The sequence below is a fragment of the Ornithorhynchus anatinus genome, chromosome 5 (genome assembly GCF_004115215.2).
Source record: "Ornithorhynchus anatinus isolate Pmale09 chromosome 5, mOrnAna1.pri.v4, whole genome shotgun sequence".
NCBI lineage: Eukaryota > Metazoa > Chordata > Mammalia > Monotremata > Ornithorhynchidae > Ornithorhynchus > Ornithorhynchus anatinus.
The window spans coordinates 5,782,645-5,802,097 of record NC_041732.1 but is presented as its reverse complement, the minus strand read 5'-3'; the positions used below and the strand labels follow the sequence as shown (position 1 = coordinate 5,802,097).

At 56.2% G+C, this 19,453-nt stretch overlaps 1 protein-coding gene across 1 annotated transcript; it reads left to right on the top strand.

Moving 5' to 3' along the window:
* The first annotated feature begins 1,142 nt into the window (after positions 1-1,142).
* On the top strand, positions 1,143-16,121 carry LOC100088421 (cartilage intermediate layer protein). Its single transcript, XM_029064619.2, has 8 exons — positions 1,143-1,317; positions 5,045-5,146; positions 6,008-6,277; positions 8,341-8,520; positions 9,532-9,852; positions 10,260-10,368; positions 11,253-11,410; positions 13,553-16,121. The coding sequence occupies exons 1-8, from the start codon at positions 1,257-1,259 to the stop codon at positions 15,895-15,897; spliced, it is 3,546 nt and encodes a 1,181-aa protein (XP_028920452.1). The 5' UTR covers positions 1,143-1,256; the 3' UTR covers positions 15,898-16,121.
* The last annotated feature ends 3,332 nt before the right edge of the window (positions 16,122-19,453 follow it).

The following is a 19,453-nucleotide window of genomic DNA, read 5'->3' as shown; positions in this document are numbered from 1 at the left end:
AAGGGGGCTTAAATCTTCCTCCCTCCAACTTGAGACTCGGAGCCCTGTGTGGGACGGGGACGTTAGAGGAGCGACGTGTGAGGGCTGGGTTGTAGTAGGAGAGCGGCAAGGTGAGGTAGGAGGGATTGACTGAGGGCTTTAAAGTTGAGGCAGGAGGGAGGGTGAGGTTCTGTGAGGAGGGGGTACAGAGAGAGGTGGTGGGGAAGTGGCGGGTGACGAGGACGGACGAGGAAGGAAAGAGAAAGAGAGAAAATTCTGCTGGAGCTCCCTCCCTCGTGTCTGTCCCCCCCCCAAGACTGTAAGCTCCTCTTAGGCAGGAAATTTGTCTACCAACTCTGTTATATTGTCCTCTCCCGACAGTCCTCTGCACACAGTAACCACTCATTAAAGCCTAGTAGAAAGAGCATGGGCCTGGGAGTCAGGGGACGTGGGTTCTAGTCCCAACTCGGCCACGTGTCTGCTGCGTGACCTTGGGCGAGTCTCTTCACTTCTCTGGGCCTCAGTGACCTCATCTATAAAATGGGAATTAAGACTGTAAGCTCTATGTGGGACAGGGACTATGTAGCTTGAATCTACCTCACGGCTTAGAACAGTGCTTGGCACAAAGTAAGCGCTTAGCAGATACCGCAGTTACCATTATTCGTTCATTCCACTGTATTTATTGAGCGCTTACTGTGTGCAAAGCACTGCACTTAAGCGCTTGGGAGAGTACCGTATAACAATAAGCATTCATTCATTCAATCGTATTAATTGAGCCCTTACTGTGTGCAGAGCACTGTACTGAGCGCTTGGGAAGTACAAATAATCACATTCCCTGGCCACAAGGAGCTTAAATGCCATTTACTAATTGATGGATGGGTTAAGAACCTGGTACCATTGGTGAATCGAAGGATTGAATAATTGATGAGAATCTGGAACGATTTAGGGATTGATTGATTGATTGAGAAGCTGGTGCCATTTATGGATTGATTGTTGGAATGATTGATTGAGAACCCAGAAGTTACTGGAGTTTTGTTTAATGTGGAGGGAGAATGGGTCCCCGAAGGGTTTGGGGGAGGAGAGAGGCCGGAGCAGACACATTTTAGGAGGCTCCAAACCGGCCCAAGCAGCTCCGAGAGACGGATATTTCTTTCCAGGCCGCCGGATCTGGGAAACTCCTGACAGGTCTGAGACGCAGCGGAGGGGCAGGCCCCGGGGACGCCCCCCGCCCACCCCCAGCGGCTGAGGACGAAGTTAGAGGTCAGAGAGCGGGAACGATGACCGTGGCCAAGGGCTGGATTGTCTCCTTCCTGCTCCTGGAGGCCATCGCGGCATCGGGTAAAGTATTGGCGGCCTGGTTGGCACACGCCTTGGCCTGAGGGACAACCACCTTCCCCCAACCCCCACCCTTCACTTCCGGGCCCCTTCCCCTGCCCCTCCCCGACACGGGGGTCCTGACAGCGCTGCGGTGGCTGGTTGGGGCTGGCCACATCTGGACACCTAGTCAAAAGTTGTCTTTCCTGACTTCCGCCTACTGTGAGGTAGCCATGTCCATTTGTCAATCGTATTTATTGAGCACTTACCGTATGCAGAGCACTCTACTAAATGCTTGGGAGAGTACAATAGAATAATATAATAGACAGTTATGCCTAAGAAATGAGCTTCCCCCCACCACACCCCACCTTGGGCCTGACCAGTGACCCGCACGGAAATGGGGCGGCTACTACGGGCCCTCACACAACCAGGGACTGAGACACAAGCCGTTACGTGTTTTCCCAAGCACGTGGCATTACATGATGATGTCATTTGGGCTTCTTGTGCCCGGGCACCAAGGTAGTCCCATCCTAGAGCGTTACCCTGGGTCGGGGCAGGTTGAAGGCTCTGTCTCCCCCTCCCTGGTCCCTCTGACACGGGAGCCGCTTCCGAGCCTCGGAACTCGGCGGCAGGAGTCGAGAAGGGAGGATGGACGCCGATAGCAGAGGCTGAGGGTGCCAGGGCCGTGTCCTTACCGGGTAGGGGACGGACCCCACAAAACCCAAACCGTCCGGTTTAAAACCGGACAAATGGCCTCCCGAGGGTGTGCCCTGGGTTGGACCCCGGAAGGGAGAGATCCGAGACAGCTGGACCCACCCGGAGTGCCCAGAGTAAAGCCTTCTGTCCGGCTCCAGAGACACCACTCGCTGTCCTGCCCCTCGCCTTCCCCCCCGGCCCAGCCCCACAGCACTTCTGCCCATATCTGACATTCTATTGATTTCTATTAATGCCTGTCGCCCCCTCTACACTGTCAGCTCAGTGGGCAGGGAATGTGTCTGTTTATTATTGTATAGACCTCTCTCAAGTATTTAGTACAATGCTCTGCACACGGTAAGTGCTCAATAAACGCGATTCATTGATTGACTGACTCCCGTCTCGCTTCTGGCAGCCTTGGGGCTAGAGGGACAGGTGGACAGTCCCCTTTTCCTCTAGAGCCTGGGCTTCTAGAGAAGCAGTGTTGCCTAGTGGATGGAGCCATGGCCCGGGAGTCAGAAGGACCCGGGGTCTATTTCCAGCTCCACTCCCTGTCTCCTCTGTGACCGTGGGCAAGTCACTTTGCTTTTCGGGGCCTCGGTCTCTCATCTGTAAAATGGGGGTGAAGACTGTGAGCCCCAGGTAGGACAGGGACTGCGTCCAACCTGATTAGTTTGTGTCTACCCCAGTGCTTAGAACAGTGCCTGGTGTATATATAGTAAGTACTTAACGAATACCATAAGAAAAGAAAAATCCCTCTCCTCCTGGGCCATTCTGCCCAGGCTTTTTGCCTTCCACCCACCACCTTTGTTCTGATTAAGAAACAAATTCCACACTGCTATTTCCCTCAACACCTGGTCACAGGTGCAAAAACAAATGTCACCACTGTCCCCCCACCACACTCACACACGAACACAGAAACAAACACCCTGTCTCATCCTCTTTTTTTTCAGCCTAGACAGCTGCAGCATTCAGAAACGATTAAATGTTCGCCGTCACAATTGGAGAGAAAATTAGATTAGTTTGATTAAAAGGGTTCCTATCTCCCCAATTAAGCGGCATTAAAAACAAAAATCTCATTTTGGCTGTAAACATGAGCCGATCGGTTTGTCGAGCTGCGGTTGCCTACGGCTCCCCTCTGGCCTCCAGCTCCCTGCGGGCTTAGAAACCTGGAGATGCCGCTTCCAGCCCAGGATTTCCGAAGGATGGGTGGGGGGGTCCAGGCCTCCATCCTCCTCTAATGCCCGGGTGTCACTTCCAGACTGATCTCCAGCCTTTGCACTCCGTGGCCGGTGATCGGGCAACAGTACTGATGTTCCACTGTCCTCTCCCAAGTGCTTAGTACAGTGACCTGCACTCTACCGCTGACGGACTGATCGATAAAAGGCCTACTGTGTGCAGAGTATTGTGCTGAGCGCTGTGAATATTACAACCGATTTAGCAGAGATGATGCCTCTCCTCAAGCAGTTTCTAATCTACATCAGGTTGTGGGCAAAGAAGAATTAGAGTACAAACAGAAAAGCAGTCAATCACCTTGTCCTCTCCGGTCCTCACCTCGCTGCTCTTCTACTACAACCCAGCCCGTGCTTTTTGCTCCTCTAATGCCAACCTTCTCACTCCACCTCCACCTCAACTATCTGGCCACCGACCCCTCGCCCAAATCCCGCCTTTAGCCTGGAATGCCCTCCCTCTCCATATGTGACAAGACGATGAATCTTCCCCTCTTCAAAGCCTTATCGAAGACACATCTCCTCCAAGAGGCCTTCCCTGACTGCGCCCTCCTTTCCTCTTCTCCCACTCCCTTCTGCGCCACCCTGACTTGCTCCCTTTATTCATCGCCCCCACCCAGGCCCCAAGCACTTATGTCCAGATCTGTCGTTTTATTTTTTTATATTAATGTCCGTCTCCCCCCTCTAGACTGTAAGCTCGTTGTGGGCAGGGAATGTGTCTGCTTATTGTTCCATTGTACTCTCCCAAGCGCTTAGTACAGTGCCCTGCACAGAACAAGTGCTCAATAAATACCATTTACTGACTGACTGAAAACAATCTGCCCCTGAGCCTGGCCTTAGCCTTGCCCTGGTGTGGGCTCCCGCTGCTCTGAGCCAGAGCCAGACTGCCCTACCAGCCCAGAGAAGTGATCTACAGGAAAGAAGGTGGGGCTGGCTCTTTAATGAGCACCTCCTGAGTGTGACGCACTGTATTAAATGCTTGGGAGAGTACCCAGAAGCCTGTCCCCTGGGTCTTGTTTTCCAGGACCTCTCCATCTGATGGAGTGGACTGATGAATGATTTCCGAGGATATGATAATAATGATGGCATTTGCTAAGCGCTTACTATGTGCCAAGCACTTTTCTAAGCGTTGGGGGAGATACAAGATCATCAGGTCGTCCCACGTGGGGCTCACAGTCTTAATCCCTCTTTTACAGATGAGGTAACTGAGGCACAGAGAAGTGAAGTGACTTGCCCAAAGTCACACAGCCGACAAGTGGCGGAGGCGGGATTAGAACCCACGACCTCTGACTCCCAAGCCCGGGCTCTTTCCACTGAGCCACGCTAGTTATAACAAGAAGTTGTACAACCCAGCTCAGCCGAATTGATTATACTGCCCTCCCCCAAGTGTTTAGTTCAGGCTTCTTACTGCTGTATTGTATTCTTTCAATCGGATTTCTTGAGCGCTTACTATGTGCAAGCACTGGACTGAAGTCTTGGGAGAGTATAGTCTCTAGACTGCGAGCTCGCCGTGGGCAGGGAATGTCACTGTTTATTGTCGTATTGCACTTTCCCAAGCGCTTAGTCCAGAGTTCTGCACACAGTAAGCGCTAAAGAAATACGATCGAAAGAATCCAATACGGCAATAAGCGGACACGATTCTTGCCCGCAAGGTTAAAGTCTACAGGAAGCATTTCATAAACGCTGCCATCATGAGATGCCCGAGTCCCCGAGGGTACAGTGCCAACTAGGGGCCCGAGGTACCGGGTGGTCCGTGGAGGCCGCCGTTTCTGCCTTAACGTGTTTTCGGCGGGGGGCCGGGGTGGGATGGGGATGGGGGTTTCCTGCAGGAATCGGGAGGAGGCAGACGGTGCTCACTCAATCGGTCCAGAATGTCCGGCCTGGAAAGAGAAACCTCCGTTCCTTCACCCAGCCAGCTGACCCACCGGACAGTGAGTCTCCTCCATCCCTCCCTCTCCCCTTTCCTCCTCTTAATAATGACAACAATAATAATGATAATAGTGGTATTTGTTAAGCACTTACTATGTGCCAGGCACCGTAATAAGCACTGGGGTGGAAACAAGCAAATCAGGTTGGACCCGGTCCCTGTCCCGCATGGGGTTCCCAGTCTTTATCCCCATTTTACAGATGAGGTCAGTGAGGCCCAGAGAAGCGCTTAGAACAGTGCTCTGCACATAGTAAGCGCTTAACAAATACCAACATTATTATTATTTAAGTGATTTGCTCAAGGCCACTCAGCAGACAGGTAGAGGAGCAGGGATTAAAACCCATGACCTTCTGATCCCCCGGGCCCGTGCTCTATCCACTAGGCTATACTGCTCTTCCCTCTCTTCCCTTCCCCCGACCCCAGCAGAGCCCCCCTCAGCCCCTCAGGCTCTGGGAAAAGAAGTCATTCATTTATTCAATCAGTCAATCGTATCTCATTCAGTCATATTTACAAAGCACTTACTGTGTGCGGAGCCCTGTACTAAGTGCTTGGGAGAGCACAATACAACAGTAAACGGTGACATTCCCTCTCCACAACGAGCTCATAGTCAATCGCATTTCTTGAGCGCTTACCGTGTGCAGCGCCCTGCCCTCAGAGCTTAGAAGAGGACAACAGAGCGATAAACAGACGTTTTCCCTGCCCACCCAAGGTTATAGTCCAGAGGGTGAGCTTACAGTCCTACCGCATCCATCCCCATCCGAGCAAAAGAGCCTGGGAGGTTGGCCCGGGGGCGGTGGTCAGGGGCTCTGCACCCTGCAGGGGTCCTGGGCCCACCAGCTCCCCGGCTTCCCCGTGGGTCCCACAGTTCCCGGGGAATGGACGACCTGGTTCAACATCGACCACCCCGGGGGCCACGGGGACTACGAACGCCTGGACGCCATCCGTTTCTACTACAAGGAGCGGGTGTGCCCGCGGCCCACGCGGGTGGAGGCCCGCACCACCGACTGGATCCCGGCCGAGGGCACCGGCCAGGTGGTCCACGCCAGCCCCCAGGAGGGCTTCTGGTGCCTGAACAAGGAGCAGGTTGCCGGCAGGAACTGCTCCAACTACACCGTGCGCTTCCTCTGCCCCGTAGGTAAGTTCAGCTTAGGGCTTCTACGCTCCGATCCGAAATTCCAGGTGACTGGGACGCAGTCGCCCCGCCCTCCCTGCCCCCCAAATCCAGGGCTGGTTCCGACCCCTCGTCCCCCCACCCTAAATCCCCACCCCTCGTTTGCATGAAAAGGAGTAACACAAAACCCTCCCCAAATGTGTGAGGCCACTTTTAATAATTATAATAATAATAATGGTATTACTATGTTCCTGGCACAGTTCTAAACGCAGGGGTGGATCCAAGCAAATTGGGTGGACGCAGTCCCTGTCCCTTGTGGGGCTCACAGTCTTCATCCCCATTTTAAAGATGAGGGAACTGAAGCCCAGAGAAGTGAAGTGCCTTGCACGAAGTCACCCAGCAGACAAGTGGCCGAGCCGGGATCAGAACCTAGGTCCTTCCGACTCCCAGGCCCGGGCTCTGTCCACTAAGGCAATACTTGAACGGGAGCACACGTGGATATAGACGCATACGTATACACGTATCCGTGCCTGACTGCGAATGTACGATGAATCTGCGTGTGTTGACGTTGGCACCGGGAAGTTGTTTGACAACTGCTCTGTGGGTGCAGCTGGCTCCAGGCCGTGGGGTCCGAGGACTGGGCCGTCCAGCCTCCGGCCACTCAGGAAAGAAAGGACCTTAGGCTCATCCGACTTCCTACTCTCCTTTTCTGCTTTCACATCCCTCCCCCGGGACTTTTCAGCTCTGAGGGAGCCCCCCAGATCCCAGGGACCCTAGAGCCAGGCCGGTTTCCAGGCAGGCTTTCCCCGCTCCCCTACTCATTCATTCAATCATATTTATTGAGCTCTTACTGTGTGCAGAGAACTGTACTGTGTCTCAGTTACCTCATCTATAAAATGAGGATTAAGACTGTGAGCCTTACGTGGGACAACCTGATTACCCTGTATCTATCCCAGCGCTTAGTACAGTACAAATACCAACATTATTATTATTATTATTACTGAACACCTGGGAGAGGACAATTTAAAAAAAAAATTAGGATTTATTAAGCTCTTATTATGTGCCAAGCACTGCATCAAGCATTGAGGTGGATACAAGTAAATTAGGTTGGACAAAGTCCCCGTCTCAATCCCCATTTAACAGATGAGGGAACTGAGGCATAGAAAAGTGATGTGACTTGCCCAAGACTGCACAGTAGACATGTGGTGGAGCTGGGATTAGAACCCACCACCTTCTTACCCAAGGCCCATGCTCTATCCACTTAACCATGCTGCTTCTTTATATATAATAGAACAATGGCTCAGTGGAAAGAGCACAGGCTTTGAAGTCAGAGGTCATGGGTTCGAATCCCGGCTCGGCCACTTGTCAGCTGTGTGACTTTGGGCAAGTCACTTAACTTCTCGGTGCCTCAGTTACCTCATCTGTAAAATAGGGATGAAGACTGTGAGCCCCATGTGGGACAACCTGATTCCCCTGTGTCTATCCCAGCGCTTATAACAGTGCTCGGCACATAGTAAGCACTTAACAAATACCAACATTATTATTATTATTATTATTATTATTATCCCCTGCCCACAACGAGCTTACGGTCTCCCGCTGCCCACCTGCAGACACACCGGCGGTGGGTCGGGCTGACGTCAGTGGTCCAATTCACCACGTCATCGGGGTGGTCAGGAGGACGACAAGGGGGCTAAGGGTGGTCTCGGGATCAGGGCGCTGGTGGTCTCCCCTGGGGGAAAGGTTAAGGGCTTATTTTAGCTTCACCTCCGCACATGGCACATGGAGTGGTTCCTACCGGCCCTGGGGTTCTCTTACAAAAGAGCTCTTCGTGGGCAGGGAATGTGCCTGTTTGTTTTATTGTCCTCTCCCAAGCACTTAGTGCAGTGCTTTGCACACAGTAAGCACTCAGTACATTTGAATGAATGAATGAATGATTGAATGAAAGGAGAGGTGGGGTCTCCACAGGCTGCCTCGAAGCTCCCGCGTGGAACTGTGAATGGGGGAGCAGGTGTCCCCCAGCCGGGGATCCCGGGCTGGGGCCCAGGTGGGCCCCCCGGTGCCCAGCGACATTCCCCACCCGCCTCCAGGCTCCCTCCGGAGAGACTCCCCGCGGCTATGGACCCCCTGGACCGAGTGGAGCGTGTGCTCGGCCTCGTGCGGGCATACCGGAGTCCAGACCCGCACCCGGACCTGCCTGGCCCAGTCGCCCCAGAGCTGCAACGAGCCCACGGAGGAAGGCCAGCTCTGCCTCGGGCAGGACTGCGCAGGTACCGGTGATGATGCCTGTTTACTTATTTTGATGTCTGTCTCCCCTCCTCTAGACCGTGAGCCTGCTGTGGCCAGGGATTGTCTCTCTTTATTGCTATTTTATACTTTGTAAGTGCTTAGTACAGTGTTCTGCACACAGTAAGTGCTCAATAAATACGGTCGAATGAATGTCCACCCTTGGGTGGGGGAGGTCCACTCAGCTAGGCCCTAGCCAGCACGAATCTGCGGGAAGAAACTAACCCCGCCCCGGATTCTCACCGGCCCTTGGAGCTGAAACTCCGGGGAGGCAGAGAGACACCACTCGCAAGAGGGGACCCCACCCAAAAAAACCTCCCAAGGGAAGCAGGGTAACTATGCTCCCCTTGTGCCTCTCAGATGGTGGGGGTGGGGGGAGGAGGAGGAGGAAGCGGGGAGAGAGGGAAAGGAAAAGAGGAGGAGGAGGAGGAGGAAGACGTGACTTCCAAATAGGGTCTGAAATCTGGACCTTCAGAACTTTCCCACTAAGTCAGTCATTCAATCGTATTTATTGAGCGCTTACTGTGCGCAGAGCACTGTACCTTGTGCTTGGAAGAGACAACAGAACGATATGGAGTACAATATAACAACATAACAATAGAGCGTAATATAAAAGAGTATAGTATAACAAAATAATAGTGTTTATTCCATCCTCATTTGGGGGTGGCTTTCCCTCCGGACCCCATGATTCTCACCCCACCCCGTTCTCGGAATCGTCGGGCTGGCAAGGGTAGGGTGGGGAGGCAGCTGAGCCGTTGGGAAGACCATGACGGGGGACATGGGAGGTGGGATAGAGGGGAGGGCTCCCGGTGCCATTTTCCAGGCAATTTGGGAATCAGTCTAAATGACCGTCCCAACGCAGGGCGGCTCAGAAGAGTCCCAGGCGCCCTGCCTCCACCCCCAGCTTCGGTGGTGGTGGGGTTCCTGGGGACCACCCCCAGTCCCGGCCCCAGCCCCGGCCCGGGCTGACCACCCCGGGGCCTGGCCTCTTCCAGTGTGTGACCTTTCCTGCACCGTGGGCCGCGTGAACGCGGACTGCGACGCCTGCATGTGCGAGGACTTTGTGCTGCGTGGGGCCGTCTCCCTCCCGGACGGGTCCCCGGCCGCCGGGGCGGCCGTCCACCTGCTGACCCACCTGCAGACCCTCAAGCCCCTGACCCGGGTGGATGCCAGAGGGAGGTTCCGGGTCCCCGGCCTGTGTCCGGACGGAAGGAGCGTCCTGAGGCTCACCAAGGCCAAGTTCGCCCCCCTCGACCTCACCGTGCCCAAGACTGGCCGCAAAGAAGCCTCGGTCCAGGCCCGCTTCTCCAGAGCAGGTTTGGGTGGCGGGGAGCGGGTGGGGGAGGAGGGCAGCAGAACCCTCGAAGGATGTTCTGGGTTTCTCTTTTATGGTCTTTGTCGAGCACTTACTATGTGTCAAACCCTGTTCTTAGGCGCAAGTTAATTAGGTCGGACGCAGTCCCTGTCCCTCATGGGGCTCACGGTTTAAGGGGGTGGGAGAACAGGGATAGAATCCCCATTTTACAATTGAGGGACTGAGGCAGAGAGAAGTTAAGTGACTTGCCCCAAGCGTTTAGCAGAGCCGGGATTAAGACCCAGGTCCCCTGACGCCCAGGCCCGGGTTCTTTCTACTAGGCCACACTGCTCCTCCTGAACAGTTGAAGGGAAAGGCCCAAGCCAGAGCCTGGTAAAGTGACCCCGTTTTCCCCTCTCCCCCACATAGGGATCCCCTACATCACCAAGAACCCCCAGACCAAGGCGAGGAGGGTGGGACAGAGCGTCTCTCTCTGCTGCAAGGCCGTGGGCACCCCGAGCCCCAACAAATACCTCTGGTGAGAAACGTCTCCCCCATTTCCTCCTTCCCTTCCCTCCCCCCAAACGTGACCGATTTCTTCCCGGACGGTCCAGTTGTCGGCCGCTCTGTCCCCTGTCCGGGTCGGATACCACAGAACCAACCGATCACTCCATCCTGTTGATTCAGTGCCTACTGGGTGCAGAACATTGTACCGAGCACTTGGGAGTCTAGTCTATAATCCTCTAGACTGTAATCTCCTTGTGGGCAGGGATCTCGTCTACCAATTCTATTGGATTGCAGTTTCCCCAACACTCAGCACAGTGCTCTGCCCCCAGTAAGCACTGGAGCACCATAGAATTAGTGGACACAATCCCTGCCTTGAGGGGGGTTTACAATCTAGAGGCAGCTGCCTCCCCCACCCCTGTGTGTTTGGCTCTAATAATAATCACAGTATGTACCGAGCACTTACCACGTGCCAAGCACTGGAGTAGATCCAAGGTAATCAGGTTGGACACAGTCCCTGTCCTACAATGGGGCTTGCAGTCTTCGTCCTCATTTTACTGATGAGGGAACTGAGGCACAGAAAAGTGAAGTCACTTGCCCATCTGCTCTGGGGCCTGTCACCGTGCCTGGGCCGGGGTGGCGGGGTGTCTCTAGGGACTCCAGTGTCAATCATTCGTACGCATTGAGCGCTTACTCTGTGCAGAGCACTCTATTAATGCTTGGGAGAGAACCAGCTACGACGAGGTCATGGTCTAAAGTTCTGCCCACGGGGCTCTGCCCGACTTTACGTTAAGCACACGCTGTCCCTACCATTTCTTTAGACCAGACTCCCCGGGGCTTGGGCCCGGTTAAACCCCCCTTCTCCCCCTCTTCTCTTCTCCCGCAGTTAAACCCCTCTTCTCCCCCAATTTCCGGCAGGTACCACAACGGGACCCTCCTGGAGCCTTCGGTGCACAGGTACGACAACAGCCTGATGCTGAAGAACCTGCAGAAGGACCAGGCGGGCGAGTATTTCTGCAAGGCCAGCAGCCCGGCCGGCTCCGTGAAGTCCCAGGTGGCTAAGCTCTCCGTCATAGGTGAGGTCTCCTCCCTCCACCGGGGTCCCGGGGAGCTGGGGGAGGCGGGTGGGCCGGGGTGGACGGCAAGGAGAGCCGGCGACCGAGTCTCTGCCTCATCTGCTCCGAATCCCCACCCCGGCGCTTAGCGCAGTGCTTGGCTCGAAGAGGGTGCGAGATGAATCTTAGAGTGATTAAGATACGTCGACTGATGCCCCGGATCAATTAATTCATTCAATCGTTTTTATTGAGCACCTACTGTGTGTGGAGCACTGTTCTAAGCACTTGGGAAAGCACAGTGGAACAGTATAAGAGACATATTCCCTGCCCACAACGATCTTACGTCTAGAGAGGGATACAGATGTTAATAGAAATAAATAAATGATGGATAAGGACATAAATGCTGTGGAGCTGGAAAGAGGGATGAATGGAGAGGGCGAGTCAGGACGATGCAGAAGGGAGTGGGAGAAGAGGGAATGAGGGCTTAGTCGGGGAAGACCTCTTGGAGGAGATGGGCCCTCAATAAGGCTTTGAAACGGGGAAAAGTCACTGTCTTTCGGATATGAGGCGGGGGGGACATTCCAGGCCAGAGGCAGGATTTGGGAGAGAGGTCGGAGACGAGTTAGACGAGATCGAGGTACGGTGAGAAGGTTAGCATTAGGGGAGTGCCCGGCGTTTAGCAGAGTGCTTGGCGCATGGAGGGCGTGAGATAAGTCCTGGAGTGATTAAAATACGTCAGCTGAGGCCCGGTTGAGAGCACGCTCAGTTCTCTCAGGACAAGTGATTTCCTTATACTATGGAAGAGTCGGGACACGGTCTTCCCACGACACGAGGCGTTTCTAGGGAGGCACACGCCACCCACTGCCTCCGCTGTCACCGATCGGTAGAGCGAAGGGAGTCAGTCAGTCAGTCAGGTTTATTTACTGAGCGCTTACTGGGGGCAGAGCACTGTACTAAGCGCTTGGGAGAGACGGGGTGGTGGCGGGCTCTTAGAGAGGATTCCAGGAGGGCGAATGTGAGGGTGGGACTTACATCCGATCGGTCAGTCGATCGATGATATTTACTGAGCTCTTACTGTGTGCAGAACATTGTACTAAGAGACTGGGGGAGGCCAATACGATTAGACAAGATCCCTGGCCTCGAGAAGCTCTCTGGGGGAGACAGACATAAAAATAAATTACAGCTAGGGGAAATAGCAAAGTTGAAGGATATGGCCATGAGTGCTGTGGGGCTGGGGCAGTGTCAGAGTGCTTAAGGGGTACAGACTCAAGTGCGTGGTTTTTTAAATAGTATTTCATAATAATGATGGTATTTGTTAAGCGCTTCCTATGTGCCAAGCACTGTTCTAAGCGCTGGGGTAGATACGAGGTGATCAGGTTATCCCACTTGAGGCTCACGGTCTTCATCCCCATTTTAATAATAATAATAACACTGTTGGTATTTGTTAAGCGCTTACTATGTGCAGAGCACTGTTCAAAGCGCTGGGGTAGATACAGGGTAATGACGTTGTCCCACGTGAGGCTCACAGTCTTAAACCCCATTTTACAGATGAGGTCACTGAGGGCCAGAGAAATGAAGTGACTCGCCCCAAGTCACACAGCTGACAGGTGGCGGAGCTGGAATTAGAACACAGATCCTCTGACTTCTAGGCCTGTGCTCTTTCCACAAGACCACACCGCTTCTGCAGGGGTGAGGTAGAGGGAGGGCAAATAGGGAGGATGAGGGGTTAGGCAGGGAAGACCTCTTGGAGGAGGTGGGATTTTAGGAGGGCTCTGACGATGGAGAGAGGGAGTTCCAGGCCAGAGGGAGGACGAGGGCGAGAGGTCGACGGCAAGATGGACGAGATGGAGTCCCAGTGAGTACGTTCCACATCTGGCCCCGATCAATCGATCATATTCACTGAGCGCTTACTCCGTGCATAGCACTGTACTGAGCGCCGTTGTTGACATCCAGGATATCCCGCTAGACTGGAAGCTCCTCGAGGGCAGGGCCCGAGTCTTCCGATTCCGTCAGCCCCTACCAATCGCTCGGCACAGTGCTCCGCGCAGAGCGAGAGCCCCGCCGATCCCAGCGATCGATGGACGGAGAGCGGTCGACGGGAGACGTTCGGGCCCGCGGGTCCGGACTGACTCCTTCCGCCCTGCGGCCGTTGCCCTCCAACAGACGCCCACGAGCCAGCCTGCAACCCGAAGCCCGAGAGCTACCTCGTCAAGCTCCCGCATGACTGCTTCCAGAACGCCACCGGCTCCTTCTACTACGACGTGGGCAGGTGCCCGGCGGGCACGTGCGCGGGACCGCGGGACCCGGGGCTGCGGTGCCAGGACGAGGGCGAGCGCTGCTGCGGCGTATCCCGGACGGAGGAGCGGACGATCGTCTGTGGCGGCTACACGCTGCCCACCAAGGTGGCCACGGCCTGCTCCTGCCAGAAGTGCCCGGAAACCAGGACCATCGTGCGGGGCCGGGCCGTGGCCGCGGACGACGGCGAGCCCCTGCGCTTCGGCCACGTGTACCTGGGGGACCAGCGGGTGGGCATGACCGGCTACCAGGGCACCTTCTCCCTCCACGTCCCGCCGGACACGGAGAGGCTGATCCTCACGTTCGTGGACCGCCTGGGCCGCTTCGTCAACTCCACCAAGGTCCTGCCCTTCGGCCGGAAGCGGGGCGCCGTGTTCCACGAGGTCAAGATGCTCCGCAGGGCACCCCCGCTCCTCCTGGAGGCCTCCGAGACCAACGTCATCCCCCTGGGGGAGAGGGCCGGGGAGGACCCCATGGCGGAGCTGGAGATCCCGCCGGGCAGCTTCTACCGGTCCGACGGGCGGCCCTACGAGGGCCGGGTGCGGGCCAGCGTGACCTTCCTGGACGCCCGGGACGTGGCCTCGGCCCCCGCGGCCCAGAGCGACCTGAGCTTCGTGGACGAGGAGGGGGACGTGCTGCCCCTCCGCACCTACGGCATGTTCTCGGTCGACTTCGCCGCCGAGGCGGGGGCCGAGCCCCTCAACGCGGGCCGGGTCAAGGTGTGGCTGGACGCGGCCCAGGTCAAGATGCCGGAGCACGCGGCGGCCATGAAGCTCTGGTCGCTGGCCCCGGACACGGGCCTGTGGGAGGAGGAGGGGGACTTCCGGGCCGAGGGGCCCCGGAGGCGGCGGCGGAGGGAGGAGAGGACCTTCCTGGTGGGCAACATGGAGATCAGAGAGCGGAGGCTCTTCAACCTGGACGTGCCCGAGAGCCGGCGGTGCCTGGTCAAGGTGCGGGCCTACCGCGGCGACCGCTTCCTGCCCAGCGAGCAGCTCCAGGGGGTGGTGGTCTCCGCCATCAACCTGGAGCCCAGCGCCGGCTTCGCCTCCAACCCGCGGGCCTGGGGCCGTTTCGACAGCGTCCTCACGGGCCCCAACGGCGCCTGCGTGCCCGCCTTCTGCGACGAGCGGGCCCCGGACGCCTACTCGGCCTTCGTCACCGCCAGCCTCGGCGGGGAGGAGCTGGAGGCCGCGGCCTCCGCCCCCAAGCCCGACTCGGCCGTCGTCGGGGTCCCCGAGCCCTACCTGTCCCGCCTGAAGTACCGGCGGAGCGACCACGAGGACCCCAGGCTGAAGAAGACGGCCTTCCGCATCAGCGTGGCCAAGCCGCGGGCCAACGTGCCCGGGGAGGCCGGCGGCCCCGTCTTCCCGGCCGAGGACACCCGCCGCTGCGAGGAAGCCCCGCCCTCCGCCCCCCACTTCCGCTTCTACAGGATCGAGGGGGACTCGTACGACTACAACACGGTCCCCTTCAGCGAGGACGACCCCCTGAGCTGGACCGCGGACTACCTGGCCTGGTGGCCCAAGCCCATGGAGTTCCGGGCCTGCTACGTCAAGGTGAGGGTCCTGGGGGCCCCGGAGGTGAACGTGAGGTCGCGCAACGCCGGGGGCACGCACCCGCTCACGGCGGGCCGGGTCTACGGCCTCCGCGACGTGCGCAGCATCGGGGACCGGGACCGGCCCGGAGTCTCGGCCGCCTGCCTCGAGTTCAAGTGCAGCGGCATGCTGTACGACCAGGCCCGGGTGGACCGCACGCTGGTCACCGTGATCCCCCAGGGCAGCTGCCAGCGGGTGGCCGTCAACCCCATGCTGCACGAGTACCTGGTGAACCACCTGCCCTTGGCGGTCAACAACGACACCGGCCAGTACACCATGCTGGCCCCCCTCGACCCCCTGGGCCACAACTACGGCATCTACACCGTCACCGACCAGGACCCCAAGACGGCCAAGGAGATCGCCCTGGGCCGCTGCTTCGACGGCACCTCGGACGGCTCCTCCAGGGTCATGAAGAGCGACGTGGGCGTGGCTCTCACCTTCAACTGCGCCCACAGGGAGGTGGGACGCCAGAGCACCTTCCAGTACCTGCGGGGACCCGCGGCCCGCCCCGCGGCGGACAGGGCGCCCGCCCGCCGGAGGCAGAGGGAGAGTCGGGCCGGGTCCCGCCCCCGCCGCCCTGGGTCCCCCGGACGGGCCCGGCCGCCGCTGAGTCCCTAGCGGGACCCCCCTTCGCACCGCTGCCCTCTCCCCCCTACCGCCCCCGACCTCCCCGGCCTCCCTCTGCGACGACGACCCGAACTGGAATGGGCTCGAAGACACCTGGGCGGTCGGCTGTCCGTCCTATCCTCGCCTCGTGATGATAATCGTCGTATTTGTCAAGCGCTTACTACGTGCCCGGCACTGTACCGAGCGCTGGGGTGGTTACAGGCAAATCGGGTTGGATCCAGTCCCTGTCCCACGTGGGGCTCCCGGTCTCAATCCCCATTTTCCAGATGAGGTAACCGATGCCCAGAGAAGTGAAGCGAATTGCCCAAGGTCACACAGCAGGCAAGTGGCGGAGCCGGGATTAGAACCCACGACCCTCTGGCTCCCAGGCCCGGGCTCTATCCACTGGGTCGTGCCGCTTCTCAACGAAGCGTGCCCCCGTGCCCCCCCGATGAAGACCGATCGGGTTCGTCACCCGGAGGCGGCCCCCTCCCCGACCCTGCGGCCCCCACCCAGCTTTTGCAGGACTCCCGAGAAAGGACACGAGAAACCGTCCACCGCGCAGCCGAACGCTCGGTCTCCGCCGTTAGGCCGAAAGCTCCCCGAGGGCAGGGATCGGGTCTTCTGACTCTGCTGGCCTCTCTCCCACGCCCCGGTGCTAATCGTAATACTCCGTCAGTCAGTTAATCGTATTTATTGAGCGCTTACTGTGTGCGGGGCACTGTACTAAGCGTTTGGGAGAGGACAGTACAAAAATCGACAGACCCGTTCCCTGCCCACGGCGAGCTTACAGGTACGAGATCATCGGATTGGACGCGGTCCCTGGCCCACAAGGGGCTCACGGTCTTAATCCCCGTGGTACAGATGAGGGAAATGAGGTGCAGAGAAGTGTCGTGACTGGCCCGAGGTAACCAGGCAGCCAAGTGGCGGAGCTGGAATTAGAATCCGGGTCCTTCTGACTCCCTGGCCCGCGCTCTATCCATTAGGCCACGCTGCTTCTCAGTGTTATTGGTTAACTGGGGCTGGGGAGAGCTGAGGTTGGTGGAAGAGACTGGAGCATCCTCCACCCGGTAAGATTGACCTTCGTGGCAAGGAACGGAACAGAGAGTCTCGAGAAGACAAATGTCGAAGAAGATCCAGTAAGGTCTCCACACGGCCCAGAGCTTCAACACCTCGATCCCGGTCCAGAAACGCGGCGTCTGAGGAATAAACGGCCCGATTTTGTACTTGAAATGTAAATAACTTATTTATTTCCTTGCAAAATTCGGAAGTCCTGTCCGCCGCCAGCGCTGAAACACTGAACCGTGGGCTCCCCGTAAATTCTGCCTCACTTGCGGAAGATGAATCCCTCGCTACAAATTCCCGCTTCATTTACTCCCCACCTTTACTCCAGCCCAAAGTCCTCCTTGTGGCAGATTTTGAATAAATCGGAATTTTGGCCTGATTCTTCGAGGGCTGAACCGGGTCCTGTCTGTTCATGGGTTCGACCCTGGGGGGGAGATGGCCAGAGCAGAAAGCCGCGGTCTCCGTGGCTGACTCTACGCTTTAAGCTCGCTGTGGACGGGAACGTGTCAATCAACCCTTTTCTGTTCATACTCTCCCGAGTGCTTAGTACAGTGCTCTGCACAGTCAGTGCTCAGTAAACACCACTGATTGCTTTATTTGACCATCTCGGGGTGGTGGGGAAGGGAACGGCACTTACCTGGCCTTGTACCTAATGACAATAATAAGAACTGTGGTATTCGTTCAATCGTATTTATTGAGCGCTTACTATGTACAGAGCACGGTACTAAGCACTTGGAATGTACAATTCGGCAACAGGTGTTTGTTAAGCACTTACCATGTGCCAGGCACCGGGGTAGATACAAGATAATCGGGTTGGACTCGGTCCCTGTCCCACACAGGGATCCCAGTCTCAATCCCTGTTTTACGGATGAGGTAACCGAGGCACAGAGAAGTGAAGCAACTTGCCCAAGGACACACAGCAGGCAAGGGGAGGAGCTGGGGTTTAGAACTCAGTTCCTTCTGACTCCCAGGCCAGGGTTGTTTCCACTCGGGTCCCGCTGCTTTCCCAGCCTGCGGGAACGATCTCTCCCACTGAGTCACGTAGGTGAGTGACCCCAGCAGTATCTGATTTCACTGACCTCGTTTTCCAAGAGCAAACACGAACGGAGACTCTGAATCCAGGAGAGACTTCTGGGTCATCCATTAACTATTCTCGATCAGTCATTCAGTCGATCAGTCATCGATATTTATTGAGCACTTACTAGGTCTTGTCTTAGGCCGTCGAGTCGTCTCCGACCCATAGCGACTCCATGGACGCATCTCTCCCGGAACGCCCCACTCTCCGTCTGCAATCACACTGGTAGTGGATCCATAGGGTTTTTCTGGTAAAAATATGGATCCACTACCAGAAAAAAAAAAAAAAATTTCCTGGTTTCCCACTGCCTCCTTCTGCTCCGTAAATTTGAGTCTCCGCCTTCGACTCTTTCTCCTGCCGCTGCTGCCAGGCACAGGTGAGTTTTGATTTGTAGCAGATGGCCTTCCATTCATTCATTCATTCATTCATTCATTCGATCATATTTATTGAGCGCTTACTGTGTGCAGAGCACTTTACTAAGTGCTTGGGAAAGTACAATACCCCAGTAAACGGTGACATTCCCTGCCCGCAACGAGCTCACAGTCTGGGGTGAGGGAGAAAGACATCAATACAAATAAATAAATTTACAGATATGTACATAAGTGCTTCGAGGCTGGGCAAGGCGTGGCTAGAGAAGCAGCGTGGCTCAGTGGAAAGAGCACGTGCTTGGGAGTCAGAAGTCATGGGTTCGAGTCCCGGCTCTGCCACCTGTCAGCTGGGTGGCTGCGGGCAAGTCACTTCCCTTCTCTGTGCCTCAGTCACCTCATCTGTAAAATGGGGGTTAAGACTGTAAGCCTCACGTGGGACAACCTGAGGACCCTGTATCTACCCCAGCGCTTAGAACAGTGCTCTGCACGTAGTAAGCGCTTAATTATTATTAAACATTATTATTATTAAGACCAACCAAGGTAGGAATGGAACGGACAGGCCTCTGCTTGACTCTCCCTCCTGTAGCCGACACCGGTAGAGGACTGGAAACTCTCCATCCTGAGAGGGTAAGTGCTCAATAAATACCATTAATTGATCGAGTCCGGGGAAAAGGAGTTGTCCACGGAGTGAAAGGCAGCCAAGAGGTTGAGGAGGATTAGGATGGAGTAGTAGAGTTTCTTAGATTCAAGAGAAGCAGTGTGGTTCAGTGAAAAGAGCACGGGCTTTGGAGGCCGAGGTCATGGGTTCGAATCCCGGCTCTGCCACTTGTCAGCTGTGTGACTGTGGGCAAGTCACTTCACTTCTCTGGGCCTCAGTTACCTCATCTGTAAAATGGGGATTAAGACTGCGAGCCCCACGCGGGACAACCTGATTCCCCTTGTGTCTACCCCAGCGCTTAGAACAGTGCTCTGCACATAGTAAGCATTTAACAAATACCAACATTATTATTAGATTTGGCTAGAAGGAGATTTACAGAGACCTAGGAAAGGGCAGTGTCTT